Genomic DNA, 20,446 nt, shown 5'->3' on the forward strand with positions numbered 1-20,446 from the left:
TAAAAGCAAGGAGACTGAAACAGACGTGACTAATAACAAAGCCAGCACTGGCCAAGGGTGTCTTGTGTCAGGCACTGTTGCAAGCATTGATAGCCGTGGGAGCACTTCCACACTCGGGTCACAGGCACTGGGAGGGCAGGCCAGGCCACCCCCGGTGCGCAACGCAAACCCTGACACACAGCACGTGCCAATTTCCATGGTGTAAGTGCTCCCTCTGTGGCCGGCTGCACTAGCTGCCGGGGTCTGCTGCAAGCTGTCACCAGCCGGCTCCAGCGCTCCTTTGTCAAAGCCACCATGTCAGAGGTGGTGAGGCCTGACTGGAACCCAGCATGCATGCTTCTGCGTCATTCATCCACAGCCAATGACCATTTGGCCTGGCCAAGTAATTAGCAAAGGTGATCTGGAGTCATTCCTGCCTAGGGGCAGGACTTCATATGTTCTGGAAGTTCCTTCCGAGACAAGGATCGCAGCATCTAGGGTCTGAGGCCATTCCAGAGGCCTGAAAAGAACTGGGGGCCTTCAGGAGGAGCAACTCCTCCCCACCCTTGCCTGAGGCTGGCCCCAGTTCAGAACACCAGAGAGAAGCCAGCAGAGGCCAGTGCAGGGAAAGGAATAGCAGATCTGATCCAGGTGTCCCCAGAAAGTCCCAAGGGCATGGAGAGGCACTAGCCAGCTGATTCCTGCTTGAACCAGAGGAGCTGAGGTGCGCTGGGTGGCCTGAGTGTGAGCAGACCCTTCTGAAAGTCGACCAAGACTCTGGGAGCACTCAGGTGTTCACCTGCTCAGGGATGAGCAGTTCTCACCCCTCCGGATGCGGCCATCTGTCCTCCTTTCAGAGACCAGCTGGCCACTAAAATCTTACTAATTTTTTTATTTTTTTGAGATGGAGTCTCACTCTCTTGCCCAGGCTGGAGTACAATGGCGCCATCTCACCTCACTGCAACCTCTGCCTCCTGGGTTCCAGAGATTCTCCTGCCTCAGCCTCCTGAGTGGCTGGAATTACAGGCCTGTGCCACCATGCCCGGCTAATTTTTGTATTTTTAGTAGAGACAGCGTTTTGTCATGTTGGCCAGGCTGGTCTCAAACTCCTAACCTCAAGTGATCTGCCTGCCTTGGCCTCAAAGTGCTGAGATTACAAGCGTGAGCCACCACACTAGCAAGTTGACTAATCTTAGCTCAGATGATTCATTCTTTCCACATACAGTAAGTTCAGCCCTCTGTGATCACAGGAGAAAGGCCGACATGTGATCCAAAGATCACTGGAACATCACTAGGTCCTCCATGGGAGGATTAGCCGAGACCCCGACTGACCCCAGACTTATTGGGGTCATGTTAGAAAGAATTGGGGCTTTTGTAGAGGTGTTTATATTATCTGAAGTTGCTTTTTTCTTTGACTTTTTAGGCTCACCAAAGCTTTGCCCTAATCTGAACTTCCTTCTTTCTCAGCCCCCCCACCCGCCGCAGTTGACCCTGGGTACCTTCCAAGGCTGGCCTCTCCCTGCACCTGCTAAGACTGCTCCAAGGAGGAGCACAGTGCGGGGCCCCTTGGGAAAGAAAGGGGTTCCCCGGGGCAAACAAGGTCAATCCCTCGCAGAAAGGAAAGCCCGGTAAAGGCTCTGCTCTCCTGCCACAGGCCTTGTCCCGCTGAAGAAAGTCCACCAAAAAATGGCCCTCCTGCCTGGGCCACAGCCCACCCCAAGCCCCCCACCCTGGCCCAGAGCCTCAGGTTCCGCTGCCTCTGATGCACTCCACCCCTAGGAACTTCGTGGAGGAAAAGATGGGCAGCAAGTTCGTGGAAGGCCGGAGTGTTGAGTTTTCTAAGTCCTACGAGGAGAGCAGCCCCTCCACGCCAATCTTCTTCATCCTCTCCCCAGGGGTTGACCCCTTGAAAGACGTGGAAGCCCTGGGTAAGTGTAGCAGGCAAGTGATGTTCTCAAAGACAGAGTATTGTCAGCATCACCAGGCACCAGGAAAATGCACACCAAAAGCACACGAGACACCACTTCACACCCGAGACGCCGCTTCACGCACCACTTCACACCCGAGACGCCCCTTCACGCACCACTTCACACCCGAGACGCCCCTTCACGCACCACTTCACACCCGAGACGCCCTTCACGCACCACTTCACACCCGAGACGCCCCTTCACGCACCACTTCACACCCGAGACGCCCCTTCACGCACCACTTCACACCCGAGACGCCGCTTCACGCACCACTTCACACCCGAGACGCCGCTTCACGCACCACTTCACACCCGAGACGCCCTTCACGCACCACTTCACACCCGAGACGCCGCTTCACGCACCACTTCACACCCGAGACGCCGCTTCACGCACCACTTCACACCCGAGACGCCGCTTCACGCACCACTTCACACCCGAGACGCCGCTTCACGCACCACTTCACACCCGAGACGCCGCTTCACGCACCACTTCACACCCGAGACGCCCCTTCACGCACTTCACACCCGAGACGCCGCTTCACGCACCACTTCACACCCGAGACGCCCCTTCACGCACTTCACACCCGAGACGCTGCTTCACACACCACTTCACACCCGAGACGCCGCTTCACGCACCACTTCACACCCGAGACGCCGCTTCATGCACCACTTCACACCCGAGACACCGCTTCACGCCCATAGGATGGCAATGATCAAGAACAGGAAAATAACACGTGTTGTGAGGCCTGAGAACTGCGACCCTTGTAGGTTGCTAAGAGGATGTAAAATGGGGCCGCTGCTGTGGAAAACAGTCTAGTGGTTTCTCAGTAAGTTACATATAGAATTAGCACAAGACCCAGCAATTCCTCTCCTGGGTATACACCCAAAAGAATTGGAAATTTAAATTTGTGTTCAAGCAAGTACTCTACACAAACATTCATTCATAATAGCCAAAAGGCAGAAACAACCCAAATGTCCATTAACTGACGAATGGTTAAGTGGATAAACAGTATGTGGTGGATCTATACGGTGGAATAGTATCCCTCGATTAAAAATGAGTGAAGCAGGCCGGGCACGGTAGCTCACACCTGTATCCCAGCACTTCGGGCGGCCAGGGTGGGTGGATAGCTTGATCACAGGAGTTCAAGACCAGCCTTGGCAACATGGCAAAACCCCATCTCTACAAAACGTACAAAAAAATGTAGCCAGGTATGGTGGTGTATGCCGGTAGTCCCAGTTACTTGTGAGGCTGAGGTGGGAGGATCACTTGAGCTCAAAAGGTTGAAGCTGCAGTGAGCCGTGATCAAGTCACTGCACTCCAGCCTGGGTGACCAAGTAAGACCCTGTCTCAAAAAAAAAAAAAAAAAAAAAGGCATGAAGTCGGCCAGGTGCAGTGGCTTACAGCTGTAGTCCCAGAACTTTGGGAGTCTGAGACAGGAGGATCACCTGAGCCCAGGAGTTCAAGATCAGCCTGGTCAACATAGGGAGACCTTGTCTCTATAAAGAATTTTATAAATTAGCTGGACATAGTGGTACATGCCTGTGGTCCCAGCTACTCTGGAGGCCAAGGCAGAAGGATCACTTGAGCTTGGGGAGTGGAGTTCAGGCTAGGTGACAGAGTGAGACCCTGTCTCAAAAAAAAGTGAGGCCAGGCACGGTGGCTCACACCTGTAATCCCAGCACTTTGGGAGGCCAAGGCAGGTGGATCGCCTGAGGTCAGGAGTTCGAGACCAGCCTAGCCAATATGCTGAAACCCTATCTCTACTAAAAATACAAACATTAGCCAGTTGTGGTGGTGGGCGCCTGTAGTCCCAGCTACTTGGGAGGCTGAGGCAGGAGAATCACTTGAACCCAGGAGGTGAAGGTTGCAGTGAGCAGAGATGGTGCCACTGCACTCCAGCCTGGGCAACAGAGTGAGACTCCGTCTCAAAAAAAAATAGTGAAGTACTGATGCATGCTACAACGTGCATGGACCTCAGAAACACTATGGTCAATGAAAGAAGCCAGACACAAAGGCCTCATGTTGTGTGGTTCCCTTGATATGAAATATCCAGAATGGGTAAATCCATGGAGACACAAAGGAGACTGTAGATGATGAGTGGCTCCTGGAGGATCCCCTGGAGGAGAGATTGGGAGTGACTGTCTAATGGGTATGGGGACCATCTCTTGGGCCATGACAATGTTCTAGAACCAAACGGATGATTGCACAGCATTGTGAATCTACTGAATGCCAGTGCACTGTACGCTTTAAGATGGTTTTTAAAACAGCAAGTTTTATGTCATGTGAATTTCAACACCAAAACTAAATGAGGGAGGCATGTGGAATTCCTGGCTGTAGATCACAGAGCCTGAACCTGTGTCATTTAATTACCTGGTGTTTTTTCCTGTTTTTCTTTTCTTTAGGAAAAAAACTAGGGTTTACCATAGACAATGGAAAACTCCATAATGTGTCCCTGGGGCAGGGACAAGAGGTGGTGGCTGAGAATGCCCTGGACGTGGCTGCAGAGAAAGGACACTGGGTCATTCTGCAGGTACGAGGGGGCCAGCACTGCGGGGTAAGGGCTCCCCGCACTGAGGCGGCCATGGGGATGGGCCAGAAGGCCCGGAAGGAAGCAGGATGTGGAGTTTGCATTCAGAAATGTGAGTGGAAATCCTAACCCACTCGAGGAGGCACCCCCAGTGTCGGCTCTGCTGGGGTCAGCTGGGTGGTGTGGGGCGCCATGACTGCCCAGAGGAAAGCGTGGATTCTTCAGCAGTGAGAGGGAAGCTGGGCTTTATGCGAGCGTATCCCAAACAGATTATTTAAACAACAAATGGTCGGGCACGGTGGCTCACACCTGTAGGCCCAGCACTTTGGGAGGCCAAGGCAGGTGGATCACCTGAGGTCAGGAGTTCGAGACCAGCCTGACCAACATGGCAAAACCCTGTCTCTACTAAAAATACAAAAATTAGCCAAGCATGCTGGTGCATGCCTGTAACCTCAAGTACTTGGGAGGCTGAGGCAGGAAAATCGCTTGAACCCGGGAGGCAGAGGTTGCAGTGAGCCAAGATTGCACCACTGCGCTCCAGCCTGGGCAACAGAGTGAGACTCTGTCTCAAAAAAAAAAAAAATGCTGGGTTGACAAAAGCATCCCTCCTCCTCCTCCTCCTTCTCGCTTGGGGCAGGCAGCGAAGCCCAGAGCGCCCAGGAGATGCTCTCTGCACGTTTGGTTCAACCCTAGCACGACCACCCACCCTCAGCCCTGGAGCCCATCCAAGACCCCTCCTCACTATCGCTTGTCCTCTAGTGCCTCTGGGCCTGTCCCCGCTTCCCCAGGTCTTAACAGTGTGTGTCAACCTCAATCCACAGGGCTAAGCCTGGCCCTGGTGGGAAGCCCTCAGCTTCAAGAGGAGGAGTGGGGACCATAGAATCTCAGCCTTATGCCAGGGAGGACACAAAGGACTCACCGTAAGGCTGGAGGTTTCCAATTCATTGAACACAAAAATCGATTCTGGGGCCTCGGTTGCTTCACTGAAGACATCCTGGCATGCCCAGCACCTGGTTAGGGTGGACAGGTGAGGGGTGGGGCAGTGCCAGCACCAGGCAAGTGCGGGGTGCTGGCAGAAGAGCCCTGTCCTCACCAGGGAACACAGCCACGTGCCTGTCTCTCCTCGTGGGCCCAGGGCCGGGGAAAGTGTGTAACCAGCCTCTGGTCTCGGCTGCAGAACATCCACCTGGTGGCCCGGTGGCTGGGGACGCTGGACAAGAAGCTGGAGCGCTACAGCACGGGCAGCCATGAGGACTACCGGGTGTTCATCAGCGCGGAGCCTGCCCCCAGCCCCGAGACCCACATCATCCCCCAGGGCATCCTGGAGAACGCCATCAAGATCACCAACGAGCCCCCCACGGGCATGCACGCCAACTTGCACAAGGCTCTGGACCTGTTCACCCAGGTAGGGCCACGCCTGCTCTTGCTGCCTCCCCATCCCGTGCCAGGGCCTGGCATCCATCCCTCGGGGCCCTGAGGACCACTGAGGACCACTCTGAACTCTGCGGACACCTCTCCTCTGGGTTTCCCCTGTCCACACACCCGTCACAGTCAAAATCAACGTATTCCTAAAAGGCGGAAAAATGCAAATAATTTAAGGTGCTGTGGCATTATTTATTACTTAAAGCTTTAGATGCAGAAACACATAGTTTTTAATCGGTTCTATGAACCTGCAAATGAGGGCTGGTAGATGCTGTCCATTGTGTTTGAAGAGCGTGGAACACGTCATGGCTGGTCTTGGAAATGGGGCCAAGCTCCGTGGGGCATTCCCTGGAGGTCGGTCAGCTTTCCTGGGAGTACGGAGCCCCACTGCTGGAGGCTATGGGTAACCAGGGAAGATGGGGATGCTGTACTCGCTGAGGCTCTGGATCCGTGACCAGGTTTCCTTGCCTTCAACCCCCCTCTGACCCACCATCAGCAGGAACAGCTGCCAAAACACAGCTAGCTAGGGAGCCTGGTCTTCCTCTGCCAACAGCTGCAGCGGCTGCTAGTTGCCTCCAGGACAGAGGGTGAGGGCCTGGCCTGCCTGGCACCTGGGGCTCGAGGACCCTCCTTGGCTGGGATCCCACTTCTGCATCTGCCTGGGGTCTGTCCTCACCTGACTCTTCTCTCACAGACCTCAAGGCTTCCCCCAAATGCCACCTTCTCCACAGCCTTCCTGGCCGCGTTTTTTTCTTTTTTGTTTGTCTTTTTGAGATGGAGTCTCACTCTGTCACCCAGGCTGGAGTATAATGGTGCAATCTCGGCTCACTGCAACCTCCGCCTCCCAGGTTCAAGCAATTCTTGTGCCTCAGACTCCCGAGTAGCTGGGATTACAGGCATGCACCACCACACCCAGCTAATATTTTGGATTTTTAGTAGAGATGAGATGTCGCTATGTTGGCCAGGCTGGTCTCGAACTCCTGACCTCATGTGATCCACCTGTCTCAGGCTCCCAAATCTTGGCCACTCTTGTCCTCGGGGGTGCTCCTGTCTGCAGGTCCTCGTGTCGATATTTCTCCTTTTGGCACCTCAGCATTTTCTCTGTCTAGAAATTTTTCTGTGCACAAACTTATCTCCCAAGTGGAGCCTAAAACATTTTTGAGGTTTGACACCCTGTTTTGTTTTGTTTTGTTTTGTTTTTGTTTTTTCTTGGGAGACGGAGTTTCGCTCTTGTTGCCCAGGCTGGAGTGCAAGGGCGCAACCTCGGCTGACTGCAACCTCTGCCTCCTGGGTTCCAGTGATTCTCCTGCCTCAGCCTCCCAAGTAGCTGGCATTACAGGCACCCACCACCACTCCTGGCTAGTTTTTTGTATTTTTAGTAGAGATGGGGTTTCACCATGTTGGCCAGGCTGGCCTTAAACTCCTGACCTCAGGTGATCCACCCACCTCGGCCTCCCAAATAGCTGGGATTACAGGCGCGAGCCACCATGCCCGGCCGACACCCTGTATTCTTCTGTAACACCTAACAAAGATCTACTTATGGGGTGTATCGGTCCATGAATGCGTGGCTTCCATGCCTGATACATTTTTAAAAACTACTTATATGGAAATATCAGAGTCACCCATTAACAATTTCCAACTAGCTTTTAAAGGACACACCCTTGTCAAAGTGTGAAAGTAAAAGCAGAAAAACAAGTGTTTAAAATGGGTCCCCTGTTCCATTAACCAAACAATCAATACCACGCACCTCCCTCCCTGGCCTGCACCCTGCTGAAGGGCTGGAGGATACGTCCTGGAAACAGCACCCTAGTGCGATGAGTGCTGTGGGGCGTACACGGTGCTATGGAGCCATGCAGCTCACAGCAGCCCTGAGGTCAGCACCGGTCCTGGAACGGTTTCTGACGGTCTGTATGAGATCAGCACAGAAACCCAGGAAGCACTTAGCAAACTTTGCAGCGACCCGACACTGTTGTGAATCCAAGCACAGGGGCAGTTTTTCCTTTGGTGTTTCATTTTATTGTATTTTGCAAAATGTCAGTCAGTGACAGACAGGGATCGGGGCACTTAGGCAGGGACTGGGCCTTCACTTCCAGCCAGCGTGGAGCCCTGCCAGCCAGCACACGGGAGTGGCACCTCATCCCGTCTCCGGCTGGGGAAGTGGGTGGCCAGGGAGTGACAGCTGAGGCCTGCGGGTAAGGAGACCCTTCACAAGTTCAGGGACCAGTTGCCTCTAAGGGGTTGTGGGCCTCTGAAAACAAGGGCCCACAGGAAGAAGCGGTGGTGGGTGGAACCTGTATGTCCATGATGCCACAGAGCTGAGTGCGGGCAGGCTGGTGAAAAGCACCAGATCGGATGGACTCTGGAGGATGGATGGACGGTGACACCTGCCAGACCTTCCCTTGTCCTTGGGGGCTGGTAAGTCTCCCATTGGCTGGTGTCACTCTGGCTCTCCAAGTGTTCACTGCCAGCACCCTCCCCAGGGAGCTGAGGTCTGAAAGGGACTGGCCAGGCCAGTCTCTTGGGCCCATCATCTCCATCCCAGGCAGCCAGGAGGGGATACTTGAGTGATGGAACCCCAGCTGCTCCCCTTCTTGTCCATGTTGCCAGAGGGGCCTGTGCCAGGCTTTCCATGACGCCCAGGACAGGGCCCTGCTCTTGGTCCACCCAGGACACTTCCCCTGGCACTTATCTGTCCCTTCCCAGCGGGATCCTTGGCCACTGTGCCTGAAGCCCTGCCCCTCCAGAGTGCCTGGCCTCAGAGGTGCTCTGTCAGCCGCCGAGTAGAGCAGGTGGAGCACAGCTTGGCTTCCAGAAGCCTCTGTGTGTTCAGGAGTCTCTACGTAGCAAAGATTAATGAGTAAAAGCTCACAAATCCAGAGACATAGGAGTCACAATTTGGGCTCAGTTGGCCCTTCCCTGGAGCCAGATAAAAAGAAAGGGTTTGAGAAATGACCCCATCCCATCACCCATCCTCTATCCCATCCCCCATCCTCTATCCCATCCCCCATCCTGATGGAACTTTACCAGTTGTTTTTAGAGTTTGGGATACTGTGCATAAGTGATGAGGTATGTTGATAATTACAAAGGAACATTATTTCTTATTAAAGTAGTCCCGAAATGTCCAGGATTTGGGAAGATCTTATTAGGAAGCAGTATCAATAATTCCACTTGTAATTAAGTATTTAAAATAGATAAAACTGCATTTCTGAAAGAAACAAGACGATCGTGCTCAGCCATGACAGCCCAGCTTTCCCTGCAGCTGGTCTGATAGAGACCCGCTCAGCCCACAGCTTCGTCCCCCCACCGCCCCCACCCTAGCAAAGCATCTGGCAAGGGCTGGACACTGGTCACCCTCGGGGGCATTTCTGTGTAAACTTCTCCCTCTCCGTAACACCTGACCGGAGCGTGTGCCCCATAGGACACCCTGGAGATGTGCACCAAGGAGGTGGAGTTCAAGTGCATCCTCTTCGCCCTGTGCTACTTCCATGCCATGGTGGCAGAGAGGCGCAAGTTCGGCCCCCAGGGCTGGAACCGGTCGTACCCCTTCAACAACGGGGACCTCACCATCGCCATCAACGTGCTCTACAACTACCTGGAGGCCAATCCCAAGGTGAGGGGCTGAGTGTGCCCTGTGCTTGGACATATCCCACCCTCCCTCCCTTTCCTTTTGGTCTTTGTCTTAGGCTTAGAAGACATCAAGTAGGTTTCACAAACCAAAGAGAACTTGAAAGCCAGAGATCTGTGATCTCTCCAACCTGGCATAAGAATGATGGGCCAGTCCTTTTTCCCCCCACCTCCTGCAGGAGCTGGCTTTTGGCCAGCTCTTCTGCTTGTTAGCACACTCCACGCTACCTGCCCCTCTTGCACTCCACGAATCCTGGCACCCCAGGGTGTGAGCTGGGACTCAGCGGGGAGGACAAAGCAGAGCTTCCCAGGCTGCAGGCCTCACCACGGCTCTGTCAGTGTCTGGAGAGAACCGAGGTTTGGAGCAGGAGGGGCAAAAAAACCTCCCTGGATAGAAGGGAGCACGGTGTCAGCCGGGCGCGGTGGCTCACGCCTATAATCCCAGCACTTTGGGAGGCCGAGGCGGGCGGATCATGAGGTCAGGAGATCGAGACCATCCTGGCTAACACAGTGAAACCCCGTCCCTACTAAAAATACAAAAAATTAGCCGGGCGAGGTGGAGGGCGCCTGTACTCCCAGCTGCGCGGGAGGCTGAGGCAGGAGAATGGCGTGAACCCGGGAGGCGGAGCTTGCAGTGAGCCGAGATTGCACCACTGCACTCCAGCCTGGGTGAAAGAGCGAGACTCCATCTCAAAAAAAAAAAAAAAAAGGGAGCATGGTGTCCATTACGAGAATGCATAAGGCGCATGCAGACTGCCACAGAGGACTGAGCAGAAAGCCGCACGTCCTCCACAAACGGTCTGCAGCAGGAGACACAGCAGGCCGGGGCACAGAGTAAGGTGTGCAGCAGGGAGGGCACAGGTTTGGGACCAGACGGTAGCGTATGAATCCCAGACCTGCTATTCGCTGGAGGGGGGCCCTCTGTAAGCAGCACGCACCCTGCTAGGCCCTGCAGCCCCATCTACGGTCTCCTAAGGCTTGACTACCCCATCCATAAACTGGAGAGAGCAGTAGTGCCCACCACACATGGTTCTTACGAAGCTTTGACTCAAGCTAAGCCTGGCACGGGCCCAGGAGCCCCTCGCCCAGAAGGCAGAGGGCGGTGCACACCCCTATAAACCCTGGGTGGTCCTCCTCACTCTCGGCCTCCAAATCAATAGCGACATGGACCCTGGCTCTGAGAGAGCAAGGCCCAGGTGCCCTCTTACAGACTAGGAGGGGGATGGGAAGAAAGCCGCACTTAGCTGCCCAGGGGGGCCTCAGGGTTGGAGCACTCCCAGGGCCTGGGTGGTCGAAACACCTGCCCCAGTGACATGGTGAGAAACTGCTGGCACCGGGGGGTGGGGGGTGGGGGGCATGTTTGAAGCCTGCTCTGCTACTCATTCACTGAGACCTGGAGCAAGTCACTGGACCCCTAAGCCTGCTTCCTCATGGGCGGAACAGGGATGACGCCTCTGCCTCAGGGCCTGGGGGTTCAATGAGGGAAGCCTGGCCTAGCAATGCCAGTCTCAGGAACCCCCTCCTTTTTTCCATCTCCTTGTAATAAAGCTCAAGACCTGGGCCACTAAGCCCCAAGGCGGCCCCCAGGAAGTGACCTCTGATGTCAAGCACCCTGCCTGGGAGGCCGTGACGGAGCCTCCTCACCAAGACTGGAGGACGACGACCTCCTAGGACTGCTGCTGGCGAAGGCTGGGCCTGGAACTTGGTATGCTTAATTCCTTGGGAGGCACACCAGCCCTGGAGCAGCAGGGAGCAGAACTGGGCCGAAACTCGGCTCCGTGCTCCCTGTCAATGGGCCACCATGGGCCGTAGATGACACTAGGGGAAGGCGGCCCCCATCTGCCGGTCGACGGGGCAGGATGCCGGCGGGACGTTTCACCCAGAACAAGACCCGATCTGAAAACACTCCCAGAGGCACACAAGATGTTCAGAGGGACTTTCAGCACGGAGGGACGGCCTAACTGCGCAGACTAGTTTGGGAGAAACAGTCTGGCTAGAATTTTTTTAATTTTTATTTAAAATTTTTTTTTTTTTTTTTTTTGAGACAGGGCCTCACGGCAGGAGTGCCATGGCACAATCACAGCTCACTGCAGCCTTAACCTCCTGGACTCAGGTGATCCTCCCAGCCCAGCCTCTCAAGTAGCTGGGACTACAGGGGCCACGATGCCGGGTTTTTTGTTTTGTTTTGTAAAGACGGGGTTTTACCATGTTGCCTAGGCTAGTCTGAAACTCCTGGGCTCAAGTTATCTGCCCACCTCGGCCTCCCAAGGTGCTAGGATTACAGGCGTGAGCCACCGCGCCTGGCCAGGTTAGGATCTTTGAGGCATTTCCTTAGCTGTTGCCCACTGACACATACTGGGCAGCTTCTAAGCTGCTGAGAAGCCGTGCAAGTACCACGTACGTCAGCGGCTGCCACACCCTGAGGAGCTGTGTCCTGATGTGGCCTGCGCTAGCCAACTTTCCCTCTGTCCTCAGGCCTCCCTCCCCCTCCAGACTCCCCACTGGCTCCCATATTCCCTTCATGGCACAGGTCATGCTACATGCTGAGTGACCACCGGGAATGATGTCATCTGTGTCCATGGCCTGCTCAGCCTTCTGGGCTCTGAGGAAATAGATCAGGGATTCCCATGCGAACTGAACACAAAAGTCTGCTGGAAGGTCGCTTTGAAACGTTTCGAACGCTTTGAGCAACCTGCAGGGACTCCCAGGGAGGGGCCTGAGAGCTACAGCTCCCCCAGGAGTCTCTGGGGGATTCCCTCAGCAGGTGCGGGAAACGCAGACAGCACTCACCCCCGCCCCCTGCAGGAAGCAACCCTCCTGAGGAGCGTGTGGGGCCAGGAGGGGGAGTGGGGCACAGGTCTCCCTGCCTCTCGGGAGACACAGACACTGCCCCCAAAGCTGCTAAGCAAGATGCAGGAAAAGCAGCCCGCATACAGTCATGGTGACCAGACAGAGAAGGTTTTAAGTCGCTAATGATAATTTGGAAGATATTAATGTTCTGAGTAAAAAGTCATGAGACTAAGCCAAGTGCAGTGGCCCAAGCCTGTAATCCCAGCACTGTGGGAGGCCGAGGCAGGAGGACTGCTTGAGCCCAGGAGTTCAAGACCAGCCTGGCCAACACAGCAAGACCCTGTCTCTACAAAAAATAAAAACAATTCGTCTGGCATGGTGGTGAGTGACTGTAGGCCCAGCTACTTGGGAGGCTGAAGTGGGAGGGTCGCTTGAATCCAGGAGATCAAGGCTGCAGTGAGCCATGTTTGTACCACTGCCTTCCAGCCTGGGACATGGAGCAAGACCCTGTCTAAAAAACATATACATATGGGCCGGGCACAGTGGCTCACACCTGTAATCCCAGCACTTTGGGAGGCTGAGGCAGGCAGATCACCTGAGGTCAGGAGTTCAAGACCAGCCTGGCCAACATAGTGAAATCTCTACTAAAAACCCAAAATATTAGCTGGCTGTGGTGGTGTGCACCTGTAATCCCAGCTACTCAGGAGGCTGAGGCAGGAGAACTGCTTGAACCCAGGAGGCAGAAGTTTCAGTGAGCAGAGACTGCGCCACTGCACTCCAGCCTGGGCAACAGAGTGAGACTCCATCTGAAAAATAAGCAACCTAAAAAATATATGTATATAACTTCATGAGACCAAATCAGATGACTGATTAATCAACTGATTCTTATTCAATGAACTCTCACTGGTATTTGAGGACAGCTCTCCCGGGCAGCGCACAGTGGAAGTGATGTTATAAAAACATCTGCCTCACCCTTCAGGAGCTGCAAACTTCAGGGGAAGAACAGGTGTGCAGAAGCGGAGAGAAGCTGACCGTGAGCAGCAGGATTTCACATGCTGGGTACCAAAAAAGAATGTCAATTATCTTATTTTTATCCCAATTACATGTTGGAATGATCTCTTTTAAAAAAGTGGCTGCCACAAAACTTAAAATGACACATGTGGCCTCAATCAGTGGCTCCCACCGTCCTTCTGCTGAACTGTGCTGTGCAGGAGAAAGAGGCTCCAAAACGGGCACATGGAGGCGGGAGGAAAGAGGGCCCGGCTTCGTGGCAAGGCCGCCCATGAGCCAGGCTTTGTAGGAGGAAGTGTTCCAGGGCGAAGGTGTGACATGAGACCGCAAGGAAGCATGAAGGGCAGTGGGAACGGCGGCGGGGTGGGAAGCATGTGGTCGCCTGGCATGTGCTCTGGTCCACGCTGCCGAGTTTGGTCTTCGTTCCCTAAGGCCCAGGCAGCCTAGGTCAGATAAGTCACTTGCTCAAACCCTCTGTGTGACTGCAAAGACCCTGGAGGCACAGGAGCTACTGGAAGGATGAGAACCAGGAAGGACTCTACTTCCACAGGGTGGAAGGGAGACTCGCCAGATGCATCTGAAGACGTGACTAACTGGACTTCGTGGCTAAAAGGTTGACAGTACTGGAGTCAATCCTTGAGCCACACAGAATCGAACCAGTTGTGTTAAAACTGGACCGTGAAGGGCAGAGTCTGGGACATTAACACAGAGCGGGAGAGGCAGAGGGAGAGAGTTCCGATTCAGCCCTGTGGCCTGTGAGGCACAGCAGAAACAGGTGCAGAGCACGCCAGCTGTGGAAGCGCTGCTGTCCAAGGTGGAGGGAGGTGCCGCACAGCCCCTTGTGAGAGAAGCCAAAGGGGCTGGACAATGGCATCTGGTGGCGTGGGACGGGAAGTAAGTGGCCCTGGGGCCTGGTGACCCTGAAGGTAAACGGCCAGGAGGCTGATATGGAGGGCGAGAAGGCCGCAGCACTGAAGGCTGGGTTCCCACGCCCTGCCTGCCTGAGCCTGACCCTCTCATGGCAGAGAAGGGGCACAGGGGCACCTTCCCCTACCTGCTGTCATCCTTCCTCAGGTGCCCTGGGACGATCTCCGCTACCTTTTTGGTGAAATCATGTATGGCGGCCACATCACAGATGACTGGGACCGTCGGCTGTGCAGGACCTACCTGGCTGAATACATCCGGACAGAGATGCTGGAGGGAGACGTCCTGCTGGCCCCCGGCTTTCAGATCCCCCCCAACCTGGACTACAAGGTAAGGATGACAAGTTAAACAGGAGCTCAACGAAACGAAGGCTCGTGCCTCCCGGTGAGAGCCTGGCAGCACAAATGGAGTATCAATAATTGAGCAAGAACCCAGGCAACCAAAATAAGAGAGGATGAGAAATGTGTCTCACTTGGAAGAAGCACAAGGCTAATACAAACAACCTTTTTTTTTTTTTAATTAAGAAAAAAAAATGCAGCCTCAAGGAAAGGGGAATGGAATTTTCCTTTATGTCGCTGGGAGCACAGGGGGCAGCCCACAAAGGGGGCTGGGAAACAAGTGGGATCTGTACAGAGAGCAAGATGTGGCTGAGCGTTCTGGCAAGGAGCACTTAACGAACAGGACATGGGTTTCGGCCTGCACAGCTTTGCCTCCGCTTACAAACTGCCCTCTTTTTCAGGGTTACCACGAATACATCGATGAGAACCTGCCCCCTGAGAGTCCCTATCTGTATGGCCTGCACCCCAACGCAGAGATTGGCTTTCTGACGGTCACCTCAGAGAAGCTGTTCCGCACTGTCCTGGAAATGCAGCCGAAAGAGACGGACGCGGGGGCAGGCACAGGAGTGTCCCGCGAGGAGAAGGCAGGATCTTTAAAACTGCTCCCAAGCGAGAGGAAGGGGGAGGATCTAGAACCGGGGGGGGGTCACAGGGACTGGCGGCAGTACAGGGGAACTTGCTGGTGAGGTATACTATGCCCCAGCCTCGGGCTTGGGTATCAGAAACACTGGGGTGTGGCCCACAGGCTGGTCAGCAGGTCCTCAGGCGTGGCAGCTGCAGGCTTCGGGTGAGGGTACGGGCCCAGGCAAAAGGGATCCTTGGGGGTGTGGATGCGGCTCCGAGAGCGTCCCAGCCCTCCACCCTACAGTCTTCCAGCTTCCCCAGCTGAGCGCCAGGGAGGGCACCGACCATTCCCCACCCTGGCCTGGCCAGCACAACAGCAGTAGCAGCTCGCACAGGGCAGCCGGACACACAGGCACGTGCTCCAGAGCAGCTCAGTGGCCACAATGGCAGGTCCTGTTACTGCTCAAAGGATTAGAAGAGTTCAGGGGATGCCAGTGCTCTGAACAAATTCTCACTTGTCTGGGTGGCTCTGTGCTGCCTCCTGGGTACCTCCACTTTTTTTTTTTTTTTTTTTGAGACAGAGTTTTGCTCTCGTTGCCCAGGCTAGAGTGCAATGGCACGATCTCGGCTCACTGCAACCTCTGCCTCCCAGGTTCAAGCAATTCTCCTGGCTCAGCCTCCCACGGAGCTGGGATTACAGGCGCCCGCCACCACACCTGGCTAATTTTGTATTTGTGGTAGAGACAGAGTTTCACCATGTTGGCCAGGCTGGTTTTGAACTGATCTCAGGTGACCAACCCACCTCGGCCTCCTAAAGTGCTGGGATTACAGGCGTGAGCCACTGCACCTGGCCTGTACTTCTTAATAGAATGTGGAAAAGCTATTACATATTAGCTAAGTACTGGACTTCCCGGTAAAGACTGAATTCTTGATGTGAGACCCTTATTGCTATTAGGTCCAGGACTTTCTCTTAGTCTAATGATTGAAATCAGGAATTGACTGATAGACGGTGGTGCAGGTGACCACTGCACTGTGTGGGCCACTCTTAACAGGGTGTGACCAGCATGGTCCCTACAGAAAGCCCACGTAAAGGACAAAGTCGCAATCCCTCAACTGCTGGCTAAATTTGACCAGAGGCTGGTGCATGGGAACGAACGAAGGAGGCACCGAGCCAGGTGGCCTGAGGCGCCCACGGCCGCAGCTGCAGGGACTTGTAGTGAGATAAGAACGTTAGGAGCCGCTGGCCAAGGCTCCCTCCCCTCGTCAAATGTGGCTGCACCCACGACCCTGCATTTCTGGACTCCACTTGCCTCTTCCCTCCTCTCCAGGACGTGGGGCTGGGAACATTTTGGGCAGGCTTCCTGACCCTGCAGCGGGTGGGGCGGGCTCCTTGCAGTGTGACAGGGGCTGTCTGGGGACTGGCTTCCAGGTGAAGGCCGTGCTGGATGACATCCTGGAGAAGATTCCGGAGACTTTCAACATGGATGAGGTCATGGCAAAGGCAGCGGAAAAGACTCCCTACGTGGTAGTCGCCTTTCAAGAATGTGAAAGAATGAACATCCTGACCAACGAAATACGCCGTTCGCTGAAGGAGCTGAACCTAGGGCTGAAGGTAAACATGGGTCAGCCAGGCCCCAGGGACGTGACTGGATGGTGAAACCAGCAGAAACCCAGGCCTCTGGCACCCCAGGCCTAGCACGGGCCCCAGGATCAGCATGGTACTGCTCCCTGTCCAGAGCTCTGGCAGTTCCAGAACAAGCCCCGGGAGCTCATCTAGACCGTTCCTTAGCAGGAAGCGCTTGCGTGGCCCTGATGCAGGGCGTCTCCAGAGGCGCAGCACAAAGCCACACTGTGTTGACAACTCGTGACACGCACTGGGGCTGATGCTCTCCCAGGCCCCAGCTCAGGGTTCCCCACACGCGTCTGTGTCTCCTAGGGAGAACTGACCATCACGACCGACATGGAAGATCTGTCCACGGCTCTCTTCTATGGCACCGTGCCTGATACGTGGGTGGCCCGGGCCTACCCCTCCATGATGGGCCTGGCGGCCTGGTATGCAGACCTGCTGCTCCGCATCAGGGTGAGTGCCGTTTTCTCTGAGAGGCTTCCTAAGACTCGGAGACCGACTGTCCAGAGCTCGGCACACCCCACACACACATGCAGGAGCACGGCCAGGAGGCTCCTGGGGGCCTGTCCTCTGTCAGATCAGGGCCAGAAGGGCCTAGCCCACGCCCTGACAGTGCAGCCATTTCCTCCCAAAGGAGGAAAACAAGCCAGGCCAGAGAGCAGCTTCCATCGGCTCCTCCTCAAGCGACCCTCAAAGGGTAAGCCGTCCTCTATAAGGAGTGAGGCAATGAAGGCAAGAGCCTCTTTGGGCTCCTAAATTATCCACAAACGGGAAGCCATTTGCTTCCTGACCCTTCTCTACCCGTTCCCTTGTTTAAAATGGAGAAAACAGCAGCTGGACATGGTGGTTCACGCCTGTAATCCCAGCACTTTGGGAGACCAAGGCAGGTGGATCACTTGAGGCCAGGAGTTCGCGACCAGCCTAGCCAACACGGCGAAACCCCATCTGAAAAATACAAAAATAAGCCGGGCATGGTGGCCTGCACCTGTAATCCCAGCTACTCGGGAGGCTGAGGCAGGAGAGAATTGCTTGAACCCAGGAGGCAGAGGTTGCGTTGAGCCAAGATTGCACCACTGCTCTCCAGCCTGGGTGACAAGAGCGAGACTTCATCTCAAAAACAAAAAAAAACAAAAGCAGACACCAAAGTTGCATCATGGAGGTGGCTGGGCTCCATGGCCCCTACTCTGTCCAGCACTTCTAGCTCGCTGAGTGGCCCGTGGAAGGTTCTGGCGTGACCCCTGCTCAGAATGGCCAAGGCCCTGTCGTTCCCATGTCATTCTGTGTCCTCTCCTCCTAGTGGCTCGTGTGTCTTTGCAGGAACTCGAGGCCTGGACGACAGACTTTGCCCTGCCCACCACCGTGTGGCTGGCTGGCTTCTTCAACCCCCAGTCCTTCCTCACAGCCATCATGCAGTCCATGGCCAGGAAGAATGAGTGGCCCCTGGACAAGATGTGTCTGTCTGTAGAGGTGACCAAGAAAAACCGGGAGGACATGACCGCTCCCCCCCGAGAGGGCGCCTATGTGTACGGACTCTTCATGGAAGGTAAGGAGGGCTCTTGTCTGTCTGCAGAAGCTTCCAGAGCCAGTGCTACTTGCCAAGACGAGATAAAACTAGCTCTTGGCAAAGACAGGCTGTTGAAGAGCTGTGGGGACAGGCAGGAGAGAGGCGCTCTCAGGGGGCATCAGCCTGCAGGTCAGAACCATGCTGACCCTAGAGAGGGTTGAGAGGATTCAGGGCATGTGCAGGGGTCTGGAGGAAACCAAAAACACCCCAGTCACCTGGCCTCTGCTTTACTGAAAACAGCAAAGCGTGTGAGAGAGCGGCTCCGACCTGATGAAAAGCGCTGAAAAGCTCAGGCCTTCCCTGCCATGGAGCCGTCAGCCCAGTACAGAAGTGCGTTTTGTGGCTGCGCTGAGATTCCAGGGCATGCTGGCTGGCCCAGTCTCACCCACTCCCCAGCTGCTGCGGCTCCTGGAGCACAGGGTTCAAGGGAAAAGAGGCTGGGGCACCCGTTAGAAGTCTGCCCCCACATCACCCCTGTCCTGCTACACAGAAGAGGTCAGACAGGACACCAAGGCCAGCCATCGCCTCAGCCCGCCTCTGCGTTGAGCAGCAATGCCACCACCACATACCTGTCCCCTTCAACAGCCGACGTCACCCCATTACCTGTGGGGTGGCAGGGCTGGGCCAGCAACGGCTCAGGCACCCCACTTCCCACACACCCAAAGATAAGCTCTCCATGTTTATTTTGAGATTTCAGACAGGAAATAGAAACAACATTAAATAGGGCAAGTAGAAATAACAGCATAGTCTGGTTAAAGGCAAATAATATTCATATGCATAGATGTATCATTACATTGTGTATGTACACATAGGGCAGACATTACACATGAAGAATCAGGGAACTTTACTCTGTAATTTTTAGCTGGAGTTATGACTTCCTGCCACTGACATTAAGGCTGACAGATGAGGCTCTGAAATGCCACAGACTTAAACGGATGGAACCCGAGGGCTTTAGCTGAGCTGTTCCTTGTGCCCAGTGAGACGGGGTAGTTACAACATGCATGCCATCACCTACAAAGGCCTCTGCTTCCAGCTGTGGCACCTGGCCTGAAGCCTTTTGGGGTGGAGCCCATCTCTGCAAAAGGCGGGGAGTGTGAGGACCCCAACCTTCCTGCCAGCCCCTCCCTCACTTACTGGCAGCACACCTGACCCTCAGCCATACTGTCCCTGCAGGGGCTCGCTGGGACACCCAGACTGGAGTCATCGCTGAAGCGCGGCTGAAGGAGCTGACCCCGGCCATGCCTGTCATCTTCATCAAGGCCATTCCTGTGGACCGCATGGAGACCAAGAACATCTATGAGTGTCCCGTGTACAAAACACGCATCCGCGGCCCCACCTATGTCTGGACCTTTAACCTGAAGACCAAAGAGAAGGCAGCGAAGTGGATCCTGGCAGCCGTGGCGCTGCTCCTACAGGTTTAGCTCACTCCTGCCTCACAGCCCACACTCCCTGGGGCTGGACCACAACTCAGCCCTTCACCTGTGCACCTGTGACTTATTCTTTACAGGAACTGGTGGTGGTTTTTTGTTCTCTTAAATAATCAAGGTGCTTTGTAACCAAGCACATCTGAACTAACCAGAGGGTGGAGGTTGGTGTGGAAGAGGCGGGGCAGATTAAAGCCAGTGGAGCCACTTAGCTGTGCCCATCCGACTCCATTCTGTGCCTGATGGCCACTGTGAGGCCCGGCTCAGGCTTTGGGGAAAGGCCCCAATTCCCAGCAACCAGAGGTAAGCATTCCAGGAAGCGAACCCCAAATCCTGACTTCCTGGGGGGGTCGGTGGGGTTTGCTTTTAACACGAGCATCATGTGGGGTGAGGGCTTGGCATTCACGCCCTCTGGCCTGATGCTACGTGCAAACCACCTGCCAATGAGGGGACAGGGCGTTACCCCATAACAGGAGCTGCCGCCTCCACACAGCGTCTCCTCCGCCATTACTCTCCGCTCCCAAAAACAACAGGACCTTTTGCAAGTAAGGAAACACACCCAAGCCCCCGCCCCCAGAGTCTAGAAGAACAAGCCGTTCCCACAAGCAAGCCCCGGACCTGTAGCACTCTGTGGCTGTGCTGATGCAGGACACGGCAGTGAGGTGGCCAGGCTAGCTAGGGCAGC

The 20,446-nt window shown here is 55.0% G+C and overlaps 2 protein-coding genes across 2 annotated transcripts in view; one reads left to right on the top strand and one right to left on the bottom strand.

The window, feature by feature from the left end:
• DNAH17 (dynein axonemal heavy chain 17) overlaps positions 1-19,970 on the top strand; it is a 150,278-nt gene extending 130,308 nt beyond the window's left edge. The window contains exons 72-81 of the mRNA XM_030827209.1: positions 1,759-1,907; positions 4,349-4,476; positions 5,651-5,878; positions 9,314-9,505; positions 14,395-14,574; positions 14,984-15,166; positions 16,576-16,758; positions 17,083-17,226; positions 18,091-18,316; positions 19,511-19,970. Coding sequence (XP_030683069.1) covers positions 1,759-1,907; positions 4,349-4,476; positions 5,651-5,878; positions 9,314-9,505; positions 14,395-14,574; positions 14,984-15,166; positions 16,576-16,758; positions 17,083-17,226; positions 18,091-18,316; positions 19,511-19,758 — 1,861 coding nt within the window. The 3' untranslated portion in view covers positions 19,759-19,970. The remainder of the gene's footprint in view (positions 1-1,758; positions 1,908-4,348; positions 4,477-5,650; positions 5,879-9,313; positions 9,506-14,394; positions 14,575-14,983; positions 15,167-16,575; positions 16,759-17,082; positions 17,227-18,090; positions 18,317-19,510) is intronic.
• Positions 19,004-20,446, bottom strand: part of PGS1 (phosphatidylglycerophosphate synthase 1) — a 45,533-nt gene continuing 44,090 nt past the window's right edge. Inside the window, exon 10 of the mRNA XM_030827211.1 lies at positions 19,004-19,603. The gene's annotated coding sequence lies outside the window, so the exon portion shown is untranslated. The remainder of the gene's footprint in view (positions 19,604-20,446) is intronic.

Source organism: Nomascus leucogenys, chromosome 14 (genome assembly GCF_006542625.1).
Source record: "Nomascus leucogenys isolate Asia chromosome 14, Asia_NLE_v1, whole genome shotgun sequence".
In the NCBI taxonomy this organism is placed as follows: Eukaryota; Metazoa; Chordata; class Mammalia; order Primates; family Hylobatidae; genus Nomascus; species Nomascus leucogenys.